This window comes from Scardinius erythrophthalmus, assembly GCF_964197995.2.
Source record: "Scardinius erythrophthalmus genome assembly, chromosome: 22".
Classification (NCBI taxonomy): domain Eukaryota; kingdom Metazoa; phylum Chordata; class Actinopteri; order Cypriniformes; family Leuciscidae; genus Scardinius; species Scardinius erythrophthalmus.
The window spans coordinates 4,372,501-4,396,206 of record NC_138242.1 but is presented as its reverse complement, the minus strand read 5'-3'; the positions used below and the strand labels follow the sequence as shown (position 1 = coordinate 4,396,206).

The 23,706-nt window shown below is 40.4% G+C and overlaps 1 protein-coding gene across 1 annotated transcript; it reads right to left on the bottom strand.

The window, feature by feature from the left end:
• Positions 1-9,666: 9,666 nt before the first annotated feature.
• Positions 9,667-12,268, bottom strand: LOC308682567 (uncharacterized protein). The gene is made up of 10 exons (XM_081352377.1): positions 11,949-12,268; positions 11,749-11,815; positions 11,538-11,626; positions 11,253-11,407; positions 11,096-11,152; positions 10,800-10,958; positions 10,536-10,683; positions 10,235-10,419; positions 10,014-10,107; positions 9,667-9,899 (listed from the first exon to the last, which is right to left on the bottom strand). The coding sequence occupies exons 1-10, from the start codon at positions 11,952-11,954 to the stop codon at positions 9,783-9,785; spliced, it is 1,077 nt and encodes a 358-aa protein (XP_081208503.1). The 5' UTR covers positions 11,955-12,268; the 3' UTR covers positions 9,667-9,782.
• Between the last annotated feature and the right edge of the window lie 11,438 nt (positions 12,269-23,706).

The window sequence follows — 23,706 nt, the reverse complement described above, 5'->3', positions numbered from 1 at the left end:
TGATGGACCGGAGCTCCTTCAAAGCAAGCTGTCTAGGTTGACCGTAACGCTCATCTAGGGCTCGTATAGCTCGAGTATAAGGATCTGGGGCATAAACATAAGCCAAAGCAAGTCTCCTCGCCTGGTCCACCTTTAGATGATCCAATAGGATGTGGTATTTATATTGCTCTGATTCTCTTGGATCTAACAAGTTGGATAGGGCCATCTTTAACATCATGTACTGACATTCATCCTCTCTTGTGAGATCAGGGAAAGAAGGACCTTCTACCCTCCTATGGTTTAACTGCAGGGGAACAATAGGAGGAACTAGCTGGTTTAGAGGGGCAGCCGATGTCAGGTGGTGGGGCTGCACATTGAGAGGCTGGTATGCCGGCTGGACAGAATAGGACAAAACACCAGGCAAAGGTTGATTTGGCAGTGTATAGGCTGGGAGCATGGGGTTATATGAGGCTGGTGCTTGATATGTGACAGGAAACTGACCACAGCCAGGAGGATGCGTGCTCTGCAACGACTGTGGCATAGGTTGGGTAAGAGGGGCACGACTTACAGGAGGCAGAGGAGATGGAAGCTGTGGCTGAAGTAGGAGAGGAGGGGGCCTATGGTCCTCTGTATGGGCTTGTGGAGATGCTGCTGATTGAAGGTTAAGATTATCAGGGCAAGGGGATGGCAAGCGAGACCGTGAGGAGTGGGTGCTGCTCCTAAGCATGCACTGCTGGATTAGTCTACCCTGATTTCTTAATTCTTCTACCAATTGCTGTAGGAGTGCAGTCTGAGTATCAGGAATGGGAGCTATTGGAGAGGTATGTTGGTGTTCAACTTCAGGGGTTTGCACTCTCTCAGATAGGACAGGTGAATAAGGGTGTGGAATATCCTCCTGAATGTCTCCCTCCGTGGGCAATTCCAACTCCTCTGGCTCTTCCTCAGACTCATCTTCTTTCCAGGGTTGATAATGAGGACCAGTACCAGGAATATCTGCAGGATGGAGCAGTTGTTGTTCTGGTGCTTCTGCTGTAGGTTGCGACCGCTGAGGATATTGTAGGATGAAATCATCATAACGTGCGGGGAGCTGAGCTTGGCGACGTGGGCGCTCATGCTGAGACAATGAGGGCAGGGAGTGACTAGACATATCCACTGATCATCAATGAGCTCCGGCTCGAAGGACCATGAAAAGGAGGATTGATAGAGATGTGTAGGTGGCTGGCTTGAAAACCAGTGGAGGTGTCGGTAAGAACAATCCAGTCTAGTCACTTCAATTACACGGCATCTTTCTTTATTAGGAATGTATGTGTGTGAGCGTGTGGTTTCTACAAGAACAGAAATACAATGTTTTAGTTCACAATAAACATAACATGAAATCAACATGAAATCCACTGGAAATAAAGGAATTTAAACAATACATGAAGTCATCTACTCATAATATAATCTCAGATACATATGTAAATAACTAAAGAACATGCCTAAGCAAGAAATACAGCAAAATAAACACATTTAGGATAAACTTAATACAGAATAATGATTAAGTGTCAAAATAAGCACTTACATGGTCAAATACACACACGCAGGGAAAAACAAAGGAAGAACTCAGTCCTCTGCACAGTGCATCCATGTGCACCAGAATGAAGGTGCTGTGGGCACAGGTGCAATTTATAAGGCCTGATAGTGTCCTAATTGGCTTGAGATTAGGTGGGTGGAGCTAAAACTTAATAGGAAAATTAACAAGCAAAGTGGGGTGTGGCACATGCTTGGCACCTTGACGCTTAGGGACACACAACTTCTCAACAATAATAAAAAAGTAGCCCATGTTTGTTCGGGATTTGAATACCACTCGGCCACGAATTTGTTTTGTTTTATATTGTTTGAAATGTATTTTTACATATTTTGCTTTCGTTAATGTTAACCAATTCTGTTGTAGCATAATAGGCCTATATTTTTTCCCTAAAAGTTTGTTTTATTCTCTGCTTTGTTTGTTTATATTTTTACATATTCAATCAGTCTCATTTTTGTTCAAATAATGGAAAAAGTTTATTTTTGCTGCGGCAGTAGGCTAATAGGCATTGTGGTTGATTATTTATTAAAGAATTCAAATGATAATCATAACAACATGTAAGCCTATTTAATTCTGAATATAACAAAGAATGCTTAAACTGACTAACATCGGGTAACTGCAAGTCCTGAAAATGTTTTAATTTTACGGTAAATTATTTTAATTTATTTCACTGTTATGTTTCAGTCAATAAATCTACAAACACATTAAAATAACACGAAGTAAGTAACCTATTGACATAGCCTTTCTAAATTATAGAAAAACTGGGCACACAATGTTAACGTGTGTCTACTTTGTTTAAATTTAATGAATTTGAATTCGTTTAACCACAATATTTATCTTGAATTTATCTGTGACCTCAGCTCAGATTACTGCCGCGGCAGATTACGTCATAAAGAGAATAAACTGACACTTTTGAAGTCTGTGATTACAGCGCCACTCAGCGGTAAAAGGCAGCAAATACACATCCCAATTTTGCCGCCGCGGGAACGGCGGCGGTAAAAGTCTCATTCTGGTTGGCCACCATCTGTAACAATTTCAGTACAGAAAACAGTACGCAAAAAATGTGACAAAATTGAGAATGAAATTAAATGATTTCATTTTCACAGCATAATCCCTGTCAAATTGAAAAATAAAATGCAATTGGTGATTTCACATTTCATTTCCACTACAGTCTCGAGGCAAGACTGCCAATATTAAAATGAAAAGCCAAACGTGAAAAAGAAACTACAAATACAGTTTTTACAATGTTCTTTAGTAACGCTCACGCAATAATAGTCGATTTTTTTCTTGATTAATCAATTAGATGTTTGGTCTATAAAATGTTGTAAAATTTTGATAAGGTTGATCAGTGTTTTCTTAATAATTCTGTACTTCTGTAGGCTGGGCCCCACAAGGTGCTGCAGGACAAGTCGATGAACCCTCATCAGCCCAAGTTGAACTGGGCAGAGAGAGAGAATCCATAATATGCAAGCATACATTTAATAAAACAAACAGGTAATCCAGGCGGAACACGGAACTCAGGACACGAACAGGTAACAGCTACATTAAACAACGACCGACAACCAACAACTGAAGCACAGAGGTTTAAATACACAGGCAAACAAGCTAAACAAGATAACAAGGGGGTGTGGCTAATTAGAAACACCTGGGAGAACTAATGAGCAAGAAAAACTACAAAGGACTACAAAACATGACACAGAACAGGAAATAACTAAAGTCCACACAAGACGAGGGAAACACAAGACAGGAATCATTACATAACTAGTATTTTTTTATTTAAATGTTACCTATTTTAATTAAGTCTAATGTGTATAATATGTTGATCTGTTTTACATTGATTGTACTCAATTTATTGGCTTTTTCTGAAAATGCTACTTAATATTTTAGCATATATTGAAATGCATATTATTAAGTTGTCCTTACTCAAAATATCAGTTAGTTCACTAAACTTGCAAAAAGTAGTTGGAAAATGTTGTCTTAATTTTATTGAGTTAGATCCAAGTAACAGTTTTAACTGCGCTACAATTGTAAGCCTTTTTTAAGATTTACGCAATTTAATTAGTAAATTTCGACCAAATTGAATTGAGAGTAATCCTCATGTAATTGAATTGAATAATTGATTAAGGATTGTTCAGTTCATTCAATTAAATCAGGTAAGGATTATTCAATTCAATTTGATGGAATTTGTCATCTTCTATCAAAGTAACTCATGTCATCTTCTGTTAACTTCCACAGTGCATAGTCATAGAAATGCAGAAGATTGTAGGGTTTAATGAAAGGTGCTTATAGAGCTGGTAAGTTCCGCCCCTTCCGCAAAACCCCGCTGGACCTCAAAGTTGAAAAACCGTCAAGTGAATGGGACAGGGGCGCTGCTAAGGATTTTGGGCCCCATGAAAAGAATCTTGACAGGGCCCCCAACACAGCTGAGACTTTTTTCATATTAATTTACATAAAATCATGGTTTATGGTATTTTGACTATCATTCTCATATATTTAAGTCAATCAGACAATTTCCACACCCGTAATTTGTCCTCTGTAATACTGCACTACTTCAGTACTGTATAATGTATATACTGTGCATAGCTGTACATGTGTCATATAGTGTATTCACATATATTTATATTTTTTATGTATGTGAGGCAAAGCCGTGCACCCGCTGCACCCTGCTCTATCGAAACATGCTAACTTGTCGAAAAATGCTACCGTAGAGACCTGGGGCCTCATGTACAAAGCTACGTACGCACAGAAAAGTGCCGTAGGCTACGATCATTGTCACGGGCGGTCCACTAACAATTTAGGCCTACTTACAAACCCACCTTTTCTTGTGAAATATTGGGTAACATACTGTCGACCCTTTGCCTCTTTCCAGGGTTTCCCCAGGTCTGATCACCCCAAATTTAAGACCACTTTAATGAAAATTAAGACCTACATCGCACCCATTATGCAGTCGTAAAACACCAGATCAAATCCCAATAATGACTAGGCTATTACTAACAAATGTTTTAATTAAAAATATATTCATTATTAAAAAAAACTCATTCAACAACACACTGCAAAGTGATGTTCTTGGTAAATATCAAACATTCATAACAATAAACAGATAAACTAACTTTTCACATCGTCTTAGTAAAGTTTCTCAGCATTCAAATTGCTTCAGCCATTGCTTCAGAGCGGTAGACAGATAGGTAAGAGAGATATAGATAGTAGGGGTGTAACGGTTCACAAAATTCACGGTTCGGTTCAATACGATACACTTGTGTCACGGTTTGGTACGTTTTCGATACAGCAAAAAGAAATAAATGCCAGAGAATTTTTTTATTATTATTATTATTTTATTTATTAAAACTAACACACTTTGACCAATGATGGAGCTATAATAGACTCTTCTTAGGAGCATAAACAAAACAGCTCCTTGGAAAAAATGAAATGTAACCTAATATTGTAGTAGTTATAAACAATTAAAAGGTCTATTTTTAGTTCAGATTAACATTTGAGGGCAGCAATTGCAGTTAGTGTTACTACAGTAAATCCATGGTGAATGTTGCAGATCTGTGGACACTGGATAGTTCACTTCATTCATGGCACAATGTTTCTTCCTGGCTTCCACGCGCTGTTTGATCCGTTAATAACGGAGAAATGTGAATGTTTCTCACTAGATCTCACAGCGATGTTATTACTTCTGTGGCGAATTCAAATGATTTATTTACTGGATCTCTTATTACCGCTGTGTAACAGTGTCGCATGATCAAGATCGCTCGCGCTGCACTGGTCCAAACTGATGAGCGGTCCTTCAACCACACAATAATGAGTAGCCCAGTTTCGTTCCGCTTACATTACGTTTGCACATTTGATGTTGGACAATGTTGTGGTCGCGCCGGCGTCTCTTACATTATGAGCGCGCTTGCCACGCGCAACGCGCCTACATTTGAAATGATGAAATTTTGGTCGGCAGGAAAAATAGTCCAACGAACCGTTCGGTTCTATGATACTTCATTACACCGGCGGTAAGTGAAGTCAAGCTGTTTGTGTTGCATGGATACAATTTGGGCGGACTGAACCATTTTATGATAATCGAGAGGGGGAGAGGGGCCCACGGACGTTTGTGTTTCCTAAACAAATACATTTTTTTACACCAGGAAACAGCAAATAGAATAATTTAAAGTTAATAATTTTTACTATCAAATATTTTTTTTAGCACCACAATTTTATTGGGGGCTTCTCTGGGCCCCCTCTTAGTCGTGGGCCCCGAGAATCGTCATCGTTTACCCCCCCCCCCCCCCTTTACAGCGCCCCAGGAATGGGAGAAAATAATTATTTTCTGGTCCCGTTTGAATTTTGCCATGAATGTGAACATATGTTGTCTGTGAATTTTTTATATAACTTTTCGTGTAAAGAATGATACAATTTAGTGGGTAGAAGTTTGATACGGTTAGACTTTGTGTGAGAGCACTTTGTGGACTACAACTCTCGACGCGTTTGAAACGTCAACGTCTAGCACACGGACACTAGCTCACGGATCCCGCTAAACATGGCTGTGTCTTTGGTGCACTTCACCTCCTTCTTTCAGGGAGAGGACAAAATCGTTGAGGTTGGCGAAAACCACGGGTAAATCAACTTTATGGGGTGACGTCACATAGGCGACATGTAGTCTTTCTCGTTATGTCTTTTCCACAACTGCTAGCCGAAGAATCATACCATATACTGTCAAACTCGTAACATGGAGAGTTATATAAAAAATTCACAGACAACATATGTTCAATTCATGGCAGAATTCAAACGGGATCAGAAAATAATTATTTTCTCCCATTCACTTGCATTGACGATTTTTCAACTTTGAGGTCCAGCGGGGTTTTACGGAAGGGGCGGGACTTACCAGCTATTGGAAACTGTTCATGTGTTCAGATTTGTTTCTTAATTTGTTTAACACAAACTAAAATGTGTGTTTGAATAAACCAACCTGGTACAATTAATTTGATTATTTGAGGCTGACTGAAAGTTATGTATGATGCTGAAAATTCAGCTTTGATCACAGGAATAAATTACCTTTTAAAATATATATTTAAATAAAAACGATTTTTAAAGGAATCCATTAATCCCCAATCCATTGAGGCAATTTAAAATGAACACATCAATGAACACTAGATGTCACTGTCCTCCAATCATGTCAAACCAGGTTGCGTTGCATTAATAACTTTATAGCATTGCACTTTACAGATGGTCCCTGCTGACTGTCTCTCAGCCGCCTGCTCATAGAGACCCATTTATATTATAAAGTTTTGAGGGAAAATTGTGTTGTAGCTTGTTGTCTACGACGTTACTATATGTTTGTAAATACAGTAGGTGCCATTTGTGTTTTAACAACGTTTAGCTCAGGATTGAATTGAATTGAATTTCATAGAATTTTTGCATATGGAAGTCAATGGATACAGTCAACTGGTGAACAACCTTCTTCACAATATCTTTTTTGTGTTCAGCAGAAGAAAGAAACTAATACAGATTTGCAACAACATGAGGGTGAGGAAATGATGGCAGATTTTTGGGGGGTAAACTGTTCCTTTAACTTGTGAGCTCGGCTGTGGAAACTTCAAGAGCTGAAATGGCTGTCAGATAAAGGAGACATCTATGTGGACTGCACCAAGGTCAACTCATCATGTGGCCTAAAGTCAAGAGTGTGAATTTGCAAGTGTCCACCAGCAGGGAGCAGCCTTCCTTTCTCTGAGCCTGTAACAGGTAGGGGACCGGGTAAGTTTGTAACATCTAAAAATATTTTGTAACATTTGAGTGATTTGGACAGCACATGTTATCATTAGTTTAGGCTAGTGTTAGTTTAGTTATTGCATAGGTTATTTCATAGTTAATTTATATTTTGAATATTGATAAATTGATATTCTTTTTTTCTGGTCATCATTAAGATTTTCACTCATTACCTGTACAGAGGTAAAGGGAGGGGAGGGAGGCCTTCACAGGGGAGGGACTGGTTGACACTTCAGGACTGCGCTGTCGTCGTGCAGGCGCAGGTCCTTCATCAGATCTGGATACGGCCTGGATCTGGCGGGCTGCAGTAAACCTCGGGATAAACACAGAGACTAATATTAGCGTAGACGCCATTCTTATTATGATGTAACGAGTACATCAGGATTTATGGGAAGTGTTCCCATATTTTAAAATGTATACAATGTTTAATAAGGAGCCAATGCAGTGTTGACAGAACGGGGCTAATATGGTCATACTTCCTGGTTCTGGTAAGAACTCGAGCTGCTGCTTTTTGAACCAGCTGTAATTTGTTTATTAAGCATGTAGGGCAACCACCCATAATAGCATTACAATAATCTTGATGTCATGAACGCATGGACTAATTGTTCCGTATTTGTCAAATGACAGCATATGACGTAATTTATATATATTTTTAAGATGGAAAAATGTGAATAGAAGAAATATAGAGCTGAGTTTCACTGTCTAACTCCAATAGAGTGTCTTTAAATGTCAGTCCCAATGCTTTTTCGATATCGACATGTATAATAAAATCACCAACAATTACGATTTTATCTGCAACCAATACTAACTCTGATAGAAAGTCTGCAAATTCTTTGATGAAGTCTGTATTCTGCCCTGGTGGCCTGTATACAGTAGCCAGCACAAATCTCAAACGTGATTTATCATCTATATATTGCTATATTAAGCACCAACACTTCAAAAGAATTATATTTGAAACTGGACTTCTTATTAATTCTAAAAACATTACTATAAATTACAGCAACAACTCCCCCTTTGCCTTTCAGACGAGGTTCATGTTTATAACATTAATCTTGCGGGGCGGTCTCGCAATCGGCTGTAATCGTTTGGTTTTAGCCAGGTTTCTGTCAAACACAGCACATCTAGATTATAGTCAGTAATCATGTCATTAACAATAAGTGCATTTGAAGTAAGGAATCTAAGAATCAGCAACCCAAGCTTTAGCATTTGCTCATTTGTATTAGTCTATATCTGTTTTCTATTTGTTGAACATCAATTAAATTTTTACCGTTAGATGGGTTTGAAAGTTTTTTGTATGTCCTAATTCGGGTTTCTGGGCTCGTCTGGTTTTTTTATACATAGTATGGCATATTAATATGATGTGTACTGAGTTTGGTCATTTAATATCACTGTCTTAGTACAGTAAGCCACGTGTCCCACTCGAGGGGCAGAGAGAGAGAGGCGTGTTTCAGACATCATTTGAATGCAGAATTGATTCCTCTTTCGCGTTTCCTTGCCCTTGAATGGACACATAAACACAAAATTGTCAAAATACCGGTCTAAATGACCGTCTCAACAAGTATTCTCTCGTTTGTGAACAGCTGAGAAAGAAACGGATGTTTGTCAGGTTTTTTCGGTCCGTGCAGTCGGTCTTAAAGTGACAGCACACACTTAATATTATATACTGTTTTCTGTGTCATTGATATAAATAAAACAATAAAATACAGCTTTAACAAAGATTATACTATATTTAATTTATACAGTGACAAATAGTGTCATTTTAAATTTAGGCTTAATTATTTATTTCTGTACCTGAATATATTGTTAGACTTTGTAAACTTTGTTTTTAGTATTCATCTCTGCTTGTAATTTGTGTATTTGTTCTTATTTTATTACTGACTGTTCACTTTATCAGTTAGGCTAGTAGTTTTTAATGTAGTAGCTATCAAAAAACTTCAACTGAGCTTTAAGTAGGCCTAATAAATGAAAAGCAAAGTTATTATAAACTTATCTCAATTAAACACTTATCTTAAACTACAGTATGAGATGGTTAAAAACATAACAGTTAAATCACAAAGTACCAGCGGCCAGACGAAACAAACGTCTATAAAACCAACGCTATTCAACGCAACACCATACCCAAAAATGTTGATAGTGTTTCTTGCTAAGAATCTTTAATTGGTCTAGCCTGGCGTACTACCTCTGAATGTTGTCAATGTTTAATTGTCTTTTTTTTATCTATTTAAATATTACATTCTTTTTGTTTACTGCATTTATTTAAATTTGACTTGAAGCAAGAGTAGTATGTCTTATTTTGTTTCTATCTTGTTTGGTAACCTAATGTTCAGGATTTGTCGATCTTTAAAATAATAAAGCTTTTCAGAATCGTGAGAGAATCGTGATCTTTATTCCAAGCAAAACAAATTGTGATTCTCATTTTAGCCAGAATCGTGCAGCTCTAGTCCTGTTTTTTGTTCTTGGAGCCTGGAGGCAGTGGAGGAGGTCAGTAGTTCTGAAGGTCACTGTAGACATCGTCATTCTTCTGCTTCTTCATTTCCACTGGTTCCTCTTTTTTTATAATCTTTGGAAGCCAGCTGCGTGGCGTCTGCTTTTTTCCGGTCTGCAATAGAGACGTGATTTTTAAGTCAGCATCACATTATTGATCCATATAAAAATATTTAATGGGCAAGACAAAAGTACAGGGGAAGTAGTGCTGGTTCTGTGTGCAACTTACTACTTTCACTGGAGGAGCAAGAGCTATCTCCCGTCTTTTCCGCCTCCGTTCCTCTCGCCGTGCTTCAATTGTAGTTTGGCTCAGTAGCCTGTCGCTGTGAAAGAGAGAAAGCAAGTGTGAGATTATCAAGAGGTCACTCAATACAATTATAATAGCCACTGATGATCATCACAGTAGCTTTATCGCTTTGTGTCATAAAGACATGTATTTTTATATCTTACAATGAATCATAGCTTTTCAAAAGCTGCTTTTGTTTTTTGAGGAGTGCCTCAGGTGTCATGTCTTCCAACACGTCTGAACTCAGTTCTTCTATACATGGCGCCAATAACAATGGAAAGTCAGGGCTCCAGACATTACCAAAGTTGTCCGAGCAAATCTCCGCCATCTTCTCCAACAACGGTCTGACCTGTGAGACAAAAGCAGAATGATGAGATCACATGTGACAGATCAGCCGTAGTCTTTATTACATTTGGATGTGTGTGATGCTGCGATGGCTTTAGATGGGACACGCTGTGCACTTACTTTCTCTCTTATAGAGATTTTGCCAGATTTGGAGCTCTCCACGGTGTATTTTAGTTGCTCTTGCTTTTGTTCTGTGATGTTACTGTTCATCAACGGTTTTTCTCTCAAGCGGTCTCTCTGATGTTTAAAGCCGTCTATCTTCTCTTTCCTGCACAAAAATAAAAAGAGGGTCAAACACTGTTACTGTCTTCAGTTCCCAGACTTCCCACAGATTAGATAAGAGTGTGAAGAAATCAAACCTATGGTTGTGCACAAGAAACTTACATCTTTTCCATTCTGTACTGATGGCGAATGTCGTTCTGTTCCTGTTGGTCCATGATGTCCAGAAATTCCAGCGTTACATCTTCTTTTGACTCTTCCTCGGACTCTTCAGGTTCTGTCAAAACCAGCTCTTCACTTTCTTCTTTAGGTTCACAGACTTTTCTGAAACGGATTACAGTAACAGCGATGGCTATGAATAATGTTATCATAAGCAGTATCGTCAGTGTGCATATGCAACATATACAAAAATAGAAAAACATAAATTGTGCACATTGGCATGACAGTACTATTGTGCTGACCTTTCAAGATCTTCACGTTCTTCTGTTTTTCGCTGTGCCCTGTTCGCATCCCGATCCCTGAAACATGACAGGAAAAAAATCAGTGTCTGGCAATCAGATCTATAAACTGAAACTGGATTATTTACAAATCATTTAACAATGAAGTAAAAGTTATTACGCTTTTTTGGCCCCTGGTGCATTCGGCACTTTTAAACCGGGTTTAAGATTGGCCTTAAAGTTGTCCCGATTATTTTCTGCCTTCAGCTCTCTTTCAGATGTGGCACTTTCCGTCTGACGCATATGATCTTCCTCTATCCAGTTCGCTAAAGCAGCCTGATAAAGAAAGAGAGAACACACAAAATAAAAACTTAGTCCACACAATATACAAGCACTAGATATTTCATATTTCAAAATGTCATATTCATTTGAACTGATATAATCAGAAGATACAAAATTCACTTACTTCATAGCGAATGTTTCGTATGAGCTCAGCCCTGTGTTGATCAGCCCTGATGCCAAATATATTCGCCATCCTCTGAGCTTGTAGCTGATCTGTATAAAACATCACATGTTAATATGCTTCTCATGAAGGAACTTATGTTTACTTCATATTCAAGTGATATGTTTTGAATTAAAATGTAGGAAACCAGTTTCAGATTGCTGGACTAGCTCACCTCTGGCAGAGACATGGATCGGAGGAAGCCTGACAGACTGCGGTCGGCTGGAGATCGTGGACCTTTCCTGTTGACGATACATAAGAATAAGAAAAGACCTTAATACAATGCTCAACATATGAACGCAGGCTTAATGTTAATAACGACCGTGACTGATGATGGTTGAAAAAACACAGTCAATACTATGATAGCTTTCTTACCGTCATCTGAGCAGGACTGACACGTGTCTGGGGCCTGAGCTTGCGCAATGTATTACTATATGTAAAAAAATCCTACTAGTAAAATCAATGCAAAAGTGCAATTCAACTGTACTTGTACACAGATCTGGAAACAGACAGATTAAAACGGATATAAGACTGCACACTTAGCTGATTCAAAATTGCACACTGATCAAAAGCTGTAGACTGATGCAAACATCGCAAATCGACACTGAATGGCGATATATTAAAGCAACTAGTCAAGTACGAGTTTAAGAGTGCAGCTCTGTGACGTGTCGAATAGAAAGCATTCCGATGACGTCACACAGCAGCGCTTCGGTGCCGCAGAAATGCAAGAATAGGATTATTGTTTTGATTTAAAAATTTAAAAGAGAGAATGACCTGTTTATATGAAGTCCATGGGTGGAAATGTAGATTAGATTACTTGTTGTAAGCCTAATAATGCCTATTAATATTTTGTGTCTACAAAAAAAAAAAAAAAAAAAAAAAAATACAATACACAGGGTTCTTCATTTATTTATAAATAAATAATTGCCGGATCATAAACAGCAATCATAAACAGCAATCAAAAAGCGCCGTGACCGACACTGACTGGTGCTGTCATTTAAGAAATCCTAACGTTATATTTGTGTGTGTGTGTGTGTGTGTGTGGACTGTGGAGCTTTTTAATCTATGGTGCTGTTAACGTTACTGTGGTCAATAACGTTAATGGAAAATGATCTTAATTGGCTAATTAATTAATCTGCAGTGACTGTATTATTATGTTATATAATAAAGAAAGTTGTTCTAGTCGATGAGAAGTAACTTTAGAAAAACCCTGCTGCTTGTTGTTGTTGTTGATGATGATGATGATGATGATGCAGGCCTATGCGCGGTAGGGGAGGGGGGTCGATCTTGAAATATCGATTCTGATGTTGTATCTATTCATATACTGTCTGTATCTATTCTAAAGTATCGATCCTCACATAAAAAAAATGTCGATCCTAAGGTGTTTTTTTAAACCACTAATTTTATTTAGCACGAATTTATTATTTTATTTACAAACGCATGCAGACATGCTGCCTTTTTTTACTCACGCATTTGAAATGAAGTAAAGGTAACACCCTAAAACAGAGCTTTGGCCCCAAAACTAGTGCTCCATGTACATTATAGATGATGCAGATCTGGGGCCTCATTTATAACCGTTGCGTACGCCACTCCCAACGCATATTTATAAAAACAAACTTGACAGGAAAATTTGCGCACCTGCACGCAAATTATGACCCATGCGTACGAACGTTTTGGAGATGGAGCAGTTTGGCAACACTGATGTTGAGCTGGAGTTAAATGTCTTTTTGGTCAATTTTAGACAGAAAATCTAAAGAAAATGATACATATATCGACGATGAGATGTAAGCTGCTCGTCCCCAAATAAGGGGAGTGGCAACGCTAGTAGCGTCCACCAGTGGCGGATACAGAATGTCATTAATAGGGGGGCCTGGTGAATATACGGGGGGGCCTCGGTTTTTTAAGCTTATATACACGCCCAGTGGTGTAACTTTGCTAAATTAGATATATGTACATTGTACAATAACATTACGATGTCCATCGATTTAAATAGTATGCTACATTTGTCGTTTAATGAGATGTAGCCAAATATATGCTGTATAATAGATTTGTTGTGTGAGTAAAATACATAGATTCGCTTATTTAAACAGCGTACACCTAAATGGTCCAGTGGTAGAACTTTCGCCAACAGTGTCAGAGGTTGTGGGATCTAGTCCGCACCAGCATAGTTTTTTTTTTTTTTTTTTCATCAAAACTGATTATGTTCAATAGTGGTTGTATATCAAGGAGGGACACGTGTGCATTATGATGTGTGATTTCACCAGAACGAATAGAGAGTATCCGCAACGGATTGAAGCGCGCGTCGAGTCAAGACAGTGCGGTGTGTGCGCGAGCCACCCGAGAGAACACTGTATCAGCGCCACTGATCGCAGCGGCAATAAGCACTTTCATCACTTGATTTAAAAAACACATTTCAGCGCTAGATCGTCTCTTATTTAACAAACGAACGAAATGAATGCTCTGCTGGTTAACTGGAGATGTTTATTTGTAGAATTGGTACATTCGTGCCGCGAAATGTTTTAAAAAGTGGTGGGGACATGTCCCACCCGCCCCACTCGCAAATTACGCCTATGTAACACGCACGCCTGATAAATATGTCAACTATAGCAGATCGGTACACGTAGGTAGTGAATTTAACTACCTTGTACTCATGTCAGTCAGCCCTCCGCGGCTGCTTTAAACCTGAAGTTCATCTGTCTGTCACGCGAGTCGCAAGTAGAGAGTGGTGTTGCGTGATAGCATCACTGGACTGACACGTGATATGCCGACATAATATTTTTCTTTTGTAGCTTTTTTTCGTAGCTATTGTACATAAATGTCCTCAGGAAACTATTAAAATAAAATTATTTATTAATTCATTATTATTATTATTATTAAGATTAAAAATTTAAATTGTTTTTATTAATCTGATTGGGTGGGCCACCGGTCAATCTGGGTGGGCACGTGCCCACCCAGGCCCACCCATAAATCCGCGCCTGGCGTCCACAGTGTTTTCCTCATGATGTGTCGGGGAAGAGAAACACCTGTGTTTCATTATCAATCAGGGATCAAAGCCATAAAGGTATGATGAATTTGTTGTTTGGGAGGGTTTTTGTGCGTGCTGCTGAGTTCTTTGCCGAGGCTGCCGTGCCGGGACGTGGGTTGGAGATAGACGCGTGTGACTGGGAGGGATATTTTGTTGGGGCTTTTCCCCGTAAAGTTTGGCGGTCGCCATCGATTTCCTTGAATGCGTGAACCCACGTCCGGTAGCGGGTAAGGAAGCCAGCAGTACACTCTCATCTTTAAGGTTATTGATGTGTGTCTTGGTAGTGCTATGTTCGCTGGGGAGGCCTTATTTATGTGTGTGATTACCGGTCCCCCAGTGCCATTTGTGTGTAAAGTGAGTGCGTGTGCGTAAGGGGGTAGGAGAGCAGGTTACCTCCCATATGACTCTTATACTGTACAGCTATTGACGACGTCTATGTATTTAGCGTGAGTGGTATTGATGGTATGTCCTGATATTTGGTGTGTATTTATTGGTGTGGTATTTAAGTGATTTATACGACTTTATATGAGGTTTGCAGTGCAATGAAATTATGCGTGTCATGGGTGATCACATGAATTGATTTAATGCATGTATTTAACAACCTTGGTAACCTCGTGCTGAATATATTGTCCTGTTTGATTAATGCTTTATTTCTCTTTAAGTTTATTGATTAAATGTTATCGTTAATTACAAATACATGATTATAATCGTACCTGTCATTGCATCAACCTGCTGTCCCCCCCTGGGTTTTACTATTATGCTTGTCCAAAAATAAAATTGTTATATTTATATCTAAGAAATTGTGTACTTGAGTGTTTTCCTTGGTTGTTGAGCCACAGAAAATCATTGGTCCAGTAGAGAACCTGTAGTTCACTCTATTCTATTGGGGTGGTTACAACTTGGCGTAGTTTTGGCAGTCTGGACTGTGGGCAATAACCAGGAAAATGTCAACTGCACAACCATCAGTACAGTTACCTTTTACATCTAGTGAGGGGCAGCAGAGAGTAGAGGGTTCACCTGATACGGCTCAGAATCAAGCAACAAATGCAAATATGTTTATGTTTCCAATGATGATGGGGACACCTTGGTGTCAAATTTAATGGAGATCAAATGGTACAGGGGAATAATTTTCAGGATTGGTATAATATGCAGACATCAACGTTTAATATATACCCTTTTTCTGAGGTGCAAAAGGTTTCTGCTTTAATAAGTAATCTTGATGGGGAAGCAAAGAGGGAAGTGTTAGCTTTGCCAACAGCACAGCGTACGACAGCTGATCAGATATTGTCATTTTTGAAAAGCATTTATGGAGATATTGTCCCCCTTGCAACCCTTCGTGCCCAATTTTTTACTCGTAAACAAAGGACAGCTGAGAATGTTAGGCAGTTTGCCTTGGCACTTCAACAATTGAGTAATCGGTTGGAGAATAGGGGCGATGGCACCATTATGGGTAATGTTTTACGTGACCAATTTATTTTGGGACTCTGTGATGCAGGATTGCGTAGGGAACTTCGGGGTATGGTTAGGGCAGCTCCTGATAGTTCTTTTGTAGAAGTTAAACAAGAAGCAATTCTACGAGCAGAGGAGTTTGGGGAGGTAAGGCAAGCAGTAGCTGCAACAGTACAGTTAAAACCAGCCCCCGATACAACAAAATTGGTAGAGGAGATTAAACAGGAGGTCTTTTTGTAGTTAAAAGGAGAAATAAAGGAAATGGTTGCTGGAATGATTAAGGAAGTTCGTGAAGGAGTTCAGCACTTATTGCCAAGTAGTGATAATGCAAGATCTAGGTATGAGGTAAGGAGGGGTCGAAGAAGTTCAGATCAATTTGACCATCAGGGAAGACCTATCTGCCGACGTTGTAAACAAGTTGGGCATATTGAAAGACGTTGTGGAGTTGCAGAGGGAGCACAGAGGCCTTTAAACTTTTAGAACCCACTGTACAGGCCCAATCAGTGGGTACATTGGGTAGTGGCCAATTAGAAAAGAAAGATCATTTAATAGGACAATGTCCAGTTGTGGAAGTGGTGATACAGGGGGTTAAAACGCCTTGCTTGATTGATACAGGTTCACAAGTGACTACATTGACCGAAAGCTATTTTAAAAAATATTTTGAGACTAGAGGATCAACAATGTACCCACCAATTCAAAAGTTCAATATGGTAGCTGCTAATGGGTTAACGATTCCGTATATTGGATATATTGAGGTGGATTTGAATATATGTGGGAAAGTTATACCAAAAAGGGGAGTGCTGATTGTTAAAGACTCAAATGGATCATTGTACCCAGGACTAATTGGCATGAATGTGATTAAGGAGTGTAGAGATTTTCTGATGACAAAGACTGGGGATGGTTGTGTAGGGGCAGAAGGTGAAGTGCAGGTTAAGGTGTGGCATCAGATGTTTTCGGTGTGTGAAGATCTGTTAAAGTTTGCTGATGAGTCAGGACAGATAAGTTCAATTTACTGGTCGCAGGGAAAACGAAAGACAATACCAGCACAGTCAGAGGTAGTGATAGAGGCATGTGCACGTTTACGACCTGATAGGAAGGATTATGTGGATTTAGTAGAACCTTGTCAAGATGTATTGCCGGGTCAGTTATTGGTAGCTAGATCACTGAGCACAGTTTCAAAGGGTAAAGTTATGGTCCGAATTTTAAATCTTTCTACAGCCCCAGTGACTCTTTTTCAGCGCTGTCGAATAGGGCAGATTTTTGAGGTTGAGTTGTGTCGAAGTCGGCAAGGAGATGTAGAGTTAAGATCGTTGGATGATGAGACAGTGGAGGTGGGGGTAAGGCAGAATAGAGTGCAGGATGTAGAACAAGAACAGGTGTTTCGGTCGGTGACTGTCCCATTAGACCCACTACAATTTAGTACTGAACAACAAGAGATGATTTCCAAATTGTTATCCAAGCATCAGAAGGTCTTCTCAGAACATGAGGAGGATTATGGGTACACTGATAGGGTGTTGCATGTGATACCAACAGGCGATGCAGCTCCAATTAGAGAACGGTATAATAGGATTCCACCAAAATTGTATCAAGAAGTGAGGGGACTTTTGAGTAACATGCTGGAAAATGGTATTATTAGGGAGAGTTATAGCCCCTGGGCAGCGCCTGTAGTGCTCGTCAGAAAGAAGGACGGCACCCTTCGTTTCTGTGTAGACTACAGGAGGTTGAATGGTGTTACACATAAAGACTCGTACCCCCTCCCCAGAATTGAAGAATCATTGGCTTCATTGAAGCAATCTAGAGTTTTTTCAACATTAGATCTAGCACATGGGTACTGGCAGGTGGGGGTGCATCCAGCTGATAAGGAGAAGACCGCCTTTGTGACACCTATGGGGTTATATGAATTTAATCGGATGCCGATGGGGCTATGCAACGCTCCAGGAACATTTCAGAGACTGGTTGAAAGTTGCCTGGGTGACCAAAATTTCGAAACATTGTTGCTCTATTTGGATGATATAATTGTCTTTTCCCCTTCTTTTGAGGCCCACATTGCCCATCTGGATTTGGTTTTCAGCCGCCTGGAGAACTTTGGCCTGAAAGTTAAACCTACTAAGTGCTTTCTTTTCCAGCCTGAAGTGCATTACTTAGGCCATGTGATTGCAGAAGGAGGGGTGTCACCAGACCCTGAGAAGTTGCGAGCAGTGGAGGCCTGGGCAACTCCTCAGAATATTACCCAGCTGCGTGCTTTCCTGGGCTTAGCAGGGTACTATAGACGCTTTATAAAAAACTTTGCCCATATCGCAGCACCCCTGAATTCTATGATGTGGGGTACATCAAAACGACGCATCCGACCGGCCATAGGTAAACAAAACTGCTGGGCATGGGGTGAGGAACAGGACCTGGCATTTAAGAAATTAAAGGACTCTCTTCTACAAGCACCCATACTGGCTTATGCAGACTTTCAGTTGCCATTTTTGTTGTATACTGATGCCAGTCAGACAGGCTTGGGGGCAGTACTGGCACAGATACAAGACGGAAGGGAGAGAGTGATCTCCTATGCAAGCAGAAGTCTCCGTCCAACTGAAAGAAACGATAAAAACTATAGCTCATTTAAATTAGAACTGTTGGCGTTGAAATGGGCTATAGTAGAAAAGTTTCGGGAATATCTTGCTGTGTCTCCCTTTACTGTGTTCACAGATAACAACCCACTGGCTCATTTGAATACAGCAAATTTGGGTGCAGTGGAGCAGCGATGGGCGGCCCAGCTCGCAGGATTTCAGTTTGAGGTGCGATATAGACCGGGGCGGACAAATGGAAATGCTGATGCCCTCTCCAGGTGGCCTGTGAATGAGACTACTGTCAGGACGACAGAGGATGGGATGGCCCCATGTGGTGAGGCTGGATATGTAGCATCTGAAGTGGTTCGTGCCTGTGTCCATGCTTTTGTTCCAGTGGTTGAAGATGTCGTACTGGAGGAGGGTCAGAAGATGGAGGCAGGGACACAAATAAATAAAGACAGAGTTGGCCCCAGCTTACTGGCCGAGTGGGTGAGGGCACAGCGAAATTGTCCAGTGGTGTCACGACTGTGGGTCTATATGGACAGAGGAAGAGGGCCAGTTCCAAAAGAGCGAGCAGCTGAAGACCGGCCCACTCAAGTGCTGCTGCGACAGTGGGCCCGCCTCTGTGTGGATCAGGGGCTGTTGTGCAGGGAGGTATGTGATCCAAAGACATTTGACACATGGAAACAAGTGATTGTACCTCAGTGTCTGCAGAATCAAGTCCTGGGATGGGTGCATGACCACGCAGGACACCTTGGAATGGAAAAGACCCTGGGCTTGGCACGCCGACGTTTCTTTTGGCCAGGACTGGCGCGAGGAGTGGAGAAGTGGTGCCTCCAATGTGCTCGTTGCAATCTGCATAAGACTCCAGTTAATAAAGTGAGTGCTCCCCTTGTATCTATACAATCAGAATATCCTCTGCAGATTGTTTCTGTCGACTTCCTGTCACTGGAGACTTCACGCAGTGGAATGTGCAATATTCTAGTAATGATGGATCACTTCACTCGTTATGCAGTTGCAGTGCCAACTTTGGACCAAACAACAGTGACTACCGCAAGGGTGTTGTGGGGACATTTGATACAGCCTTTTGGGGGGTTTGATCAGCTGCACTCTGACCAGGGCCCCAATTTTGAATCAAAAGTCATCAAAGAATTATGTTCGTTGTACAACATCAGTAAGTCTCACACAACGCCCTATCACCCAGCAGGAAATGGACAATGTGAGCGTTTTAATCGGACACTGCTGAGTATGCTGGGGACATTAAGGGACGACCAGAAGGAGAACTGGGATCAGTATGTGGCAGAGTTGGTACAGGCATACAATAATTCACCCCATTCCTCTACAGGGTATACCCCTTATTTTCTAATGTTTGGCCGTCATGCGAAATTGCCCATTGATGTGATGCTGGGCCGGGGAGATGAATTCTCAGGCACAACAGGTAGCTGGGTGCACCACCACCATGAAAGACTAGTGACTGCCTATAATCAAGCCAGAAAACACATTCAGAAGGCTCAAGTGCATCAAAAGAAGGGGTTTGACCGTAGGGTCAAGTGGGAACCTTTGTTGGTGGGTCAGAGAGTTATGGTATTGAATAAGAGGGCCAGGGGACAGGGTAAATTGGATGATAAATGGGAACGTAATATATACAAAGTGGCGTCACAACCTAATCAAGATATACCTGTTTATGTGGTTAAGAAGGAAAGGGGTGATGGTGGCGAGAGAGTGTTGCATCGCAATATGTTAAGCCCATGTAAGTTTGAAATTTCCTTGCCCTCAGAGGAGGAAGAAGTAGAGGTATTGCATTCTAATTCTGATGTCAATCCTATGAACAGTAATTGGTGTATGTATCCTTGGGTGGGGGGCGGTCTTACAGGTCTGCCAGTACCCACACAAAAGGACGGAGAGACTGCCCGTAATATGGACATTGATGAAGCAACCCGTAATATGGACACTGATGAAGTAACATTACAGACTGCACAGGGGGAAAATCCCTCATGTTCACCTGCTTCACAGGTCGAATGTTCAAGACGGTCCACTCGGGCCACGAAGGGCCTGTTGCCTCAACGTTATAGAATGTGAAGTATTCGAGTGGGAATGTGCGGACACATTTAGAGTAGGGGGGGGCGGATGTAAGCTGCTCGTCCCCAAATAAGGGGAGTGGCAACGCTAGTAGTGTCCACAGTGTTTTCCTCATGATGTGTCGGGGAAGAGAAACACCTGTGTTTCATTATCAATCAGGGATCAAAGCCATAAAGGTATGATGAATTTGTTGTTTGGGAGGGTTTTTGTGCGTGCTGCTGAGTTCTTTGCCGAGGCTGCCGTGCCGGGACGTGGGTTGGAGATAGACGCGTGTGACTGGGAGGGATATTTTGTTGGGGCTTTTCCCCGTAAAGTTTGGCGGCCGCCATCGATTTCCTTGAATGCGTGAACCCACGTCCGGTAGCGGGTAAGGAAGCCAGCAGTACACTCTCATCTTTAAGGTTATTGATGTGTGTCTTGGTAGTGCTATGTTCGCTGGGGAGGCCTTATTTATGTGTGTGATTACCGGTCCCCCAGTGCCATTTGTGTGTAAAGTGAGTGCGTGTGCGTAAGGGGGTAGGAGAGCAGGTTACCTCCCATATGACTCTTATACTGTACAGCTATTGACGACGTCTATGTATTTAGCGTGAGTGGTATTGATGGTATGTCCTGATATTTGGTGTGTATTTATTGGTGTGGTATTTAAGTGATTTATACGACTTTATATGAGGTTTGCAGTGCAATGAAATTATGCGTGTCATGGGTGATCACATGAATTGATTTAATGCATGTATTTAACAACCTTGGTAACCTCGTGCTGAATATATTGTCCTGTTTGATTAATGCTTTATTTCTCTTTAAGTTTATTGATTAAATGTTATCATTAATTACAAATACATGATTATAATCGTACCTGTCATTGCATCAACCTGCTGTCCCCCCCTGGGTTTTACTATTATGCTTGTCCAAAAATAAAATTGTTATATTTATATCTAAGAAATTGTGTACTTGAGTGTTTTCCTTGGTTGTTGAGCCACAGAAAATCATTGGTCCAGTAGAGAACCTGTAGTTCACTCTATTCTATTGGGGTGGTTACAAGGTTCATTCATGTATTAGGCTGTTTTTGAAATTCAACTATTTGAGTGTACAGAAGTCTTAGTAACACAATTTCTACAACAATTATAGCCAGACATTAATACCCATGGATTTAACCGAGAACCTCGGCCAATGTTTCATATTCGCGTCGTGCCTATAACAACCAATAGATACAGTATCAGGACAGCCTGTATCTGTCCGCTGTTTAACTGTTACGTGTCTTTTGGTTATTTTACGTTTGTGTACAAAAATAATCACAATGCTGACTTTCATTTCCAACAACAACTTCTGGATGAGATCGAGAAAGCGAGTGTACCTGCATTTACAGTAGGCTAGACATAGGCTATATTGCTTCAGGTCAGTCCTATATGCTATATTCATAAAAAAAATCTTGTACTTTTAACAGTTAATAGGGGTTGTCCGTGCCTAGTCATGTCAGTTCTATATGTGTCAGTTGCGTCTTTCTTCTCCGTGATCACAAGTTTGAGTCATTTCAAAAGTCTTCTCTGACTGTCTGTCGTTGCTAAGCTTGGTTCTTGTCACGTGACCTGCGGTGCGCTTGCGGCATTCTGAAAAGTTGAGATGTTTTTATCTCGATGCGGCGCGGACGCGCTTGGAAAAAACGAGCGCGTCGCACCGTGACCGCGTCGCTTCCATTATGAGCGCGCATACCGCGCGGCTACATTTGAAATAACGAACTTGCGCGCGCAAAAGACGTGATATGTGAGCGGCCCCTTTGTCTCCATCTAATGGAGAAATAATGTAACTTCTTCTGTTGCTTTATGGTCAGGGACTATTTATTTTCTCCAGCGGAAGGAATTGGCTTTTAGTGATTCATTTTACTTCATGAAAGTTGCATAGATACATATGTTTCGGGATTAATATTTGTATTGCGTGGTAACCGTTTTATAAAAGCAATAAGGACGGTACTCTAGGCTAGTGCTGTATCTGTAGTCTAACATCATAATATGGTCAGGCTGGTTGTTTCCATGTTCTAATGCTGCGGCAGCTTCCCGCAAACGCTCACTAACAGATTTCGATATATCTCGTCGTCTCGATTACAATATAATCATATTTAAATAATTTTGTTTCACACATTCAACTCATGCACACGGGACGATGACTTAGCTTTACAGAAGGCGTGTCTCAGCGCCGTTACTAGAATAAGCCACACCCACGCATTAACATATAATTTGCATGGTAGTTGTCTTTGAAAATGAAAATGAAAACTGAAATAAAAGAGGAATTAAAATAAAAACGAAAATTTACATTTGTATTTGAATTGTGCCACTATTATTGCGTGAGCGTTACTAAAGAACATTGTAGCCTATTTGTAGTTTCTTTTTCACGTTTGGCTTTTCATTTTAATATTGGCAGTCTTGCCTCGAGACTGTAGTGGAAATGAAATGTGAAATCACCAATTGCATTTTATTTTTCAATTTGACAGGGATTATGCTGTGAAAATGAAATCATTTAATTTCATTCTCAATTTTGTCACATTTTTTGCGTACTGTTTTCTGTAATGAAATTGTTAATGGTTTTAATTTTCATTTTAATAATTTTATTTATTTATTTAAATTTGGCAGAAAATGCCTTCCATATTTGAGTGCTGAAGCAGCTCAGATGAGAAGGTCGGTTATCGTCGCGATGGGCAAATCATTGCAGCACCAAATTAGAGTTAATAGTAGGCAATTATTTCACAACTTTCATTATATAGGCTAAACTAAAAACAATTACTGAGGTCCGGACCTCGGGGACCTCAATGGTGGGCAGGGACGGATTGACAATCTGTGCGTTCTGGAAAAGTCCAGAACGGCCGTCCAACCGAGGGCCGTCGGCACAAAAAAAAAAAAAAAAAAAAAAGTCTTATAAAAGCAGTAGGCCTAACAGCCAACAGCAGGGGCACTAATATGATCACTTATTACGTGTAAAAAACAACAACTGAGGTAGAAGAGTCGCCCTATAGCCACTGACAGAAAGTTAGTTTTAT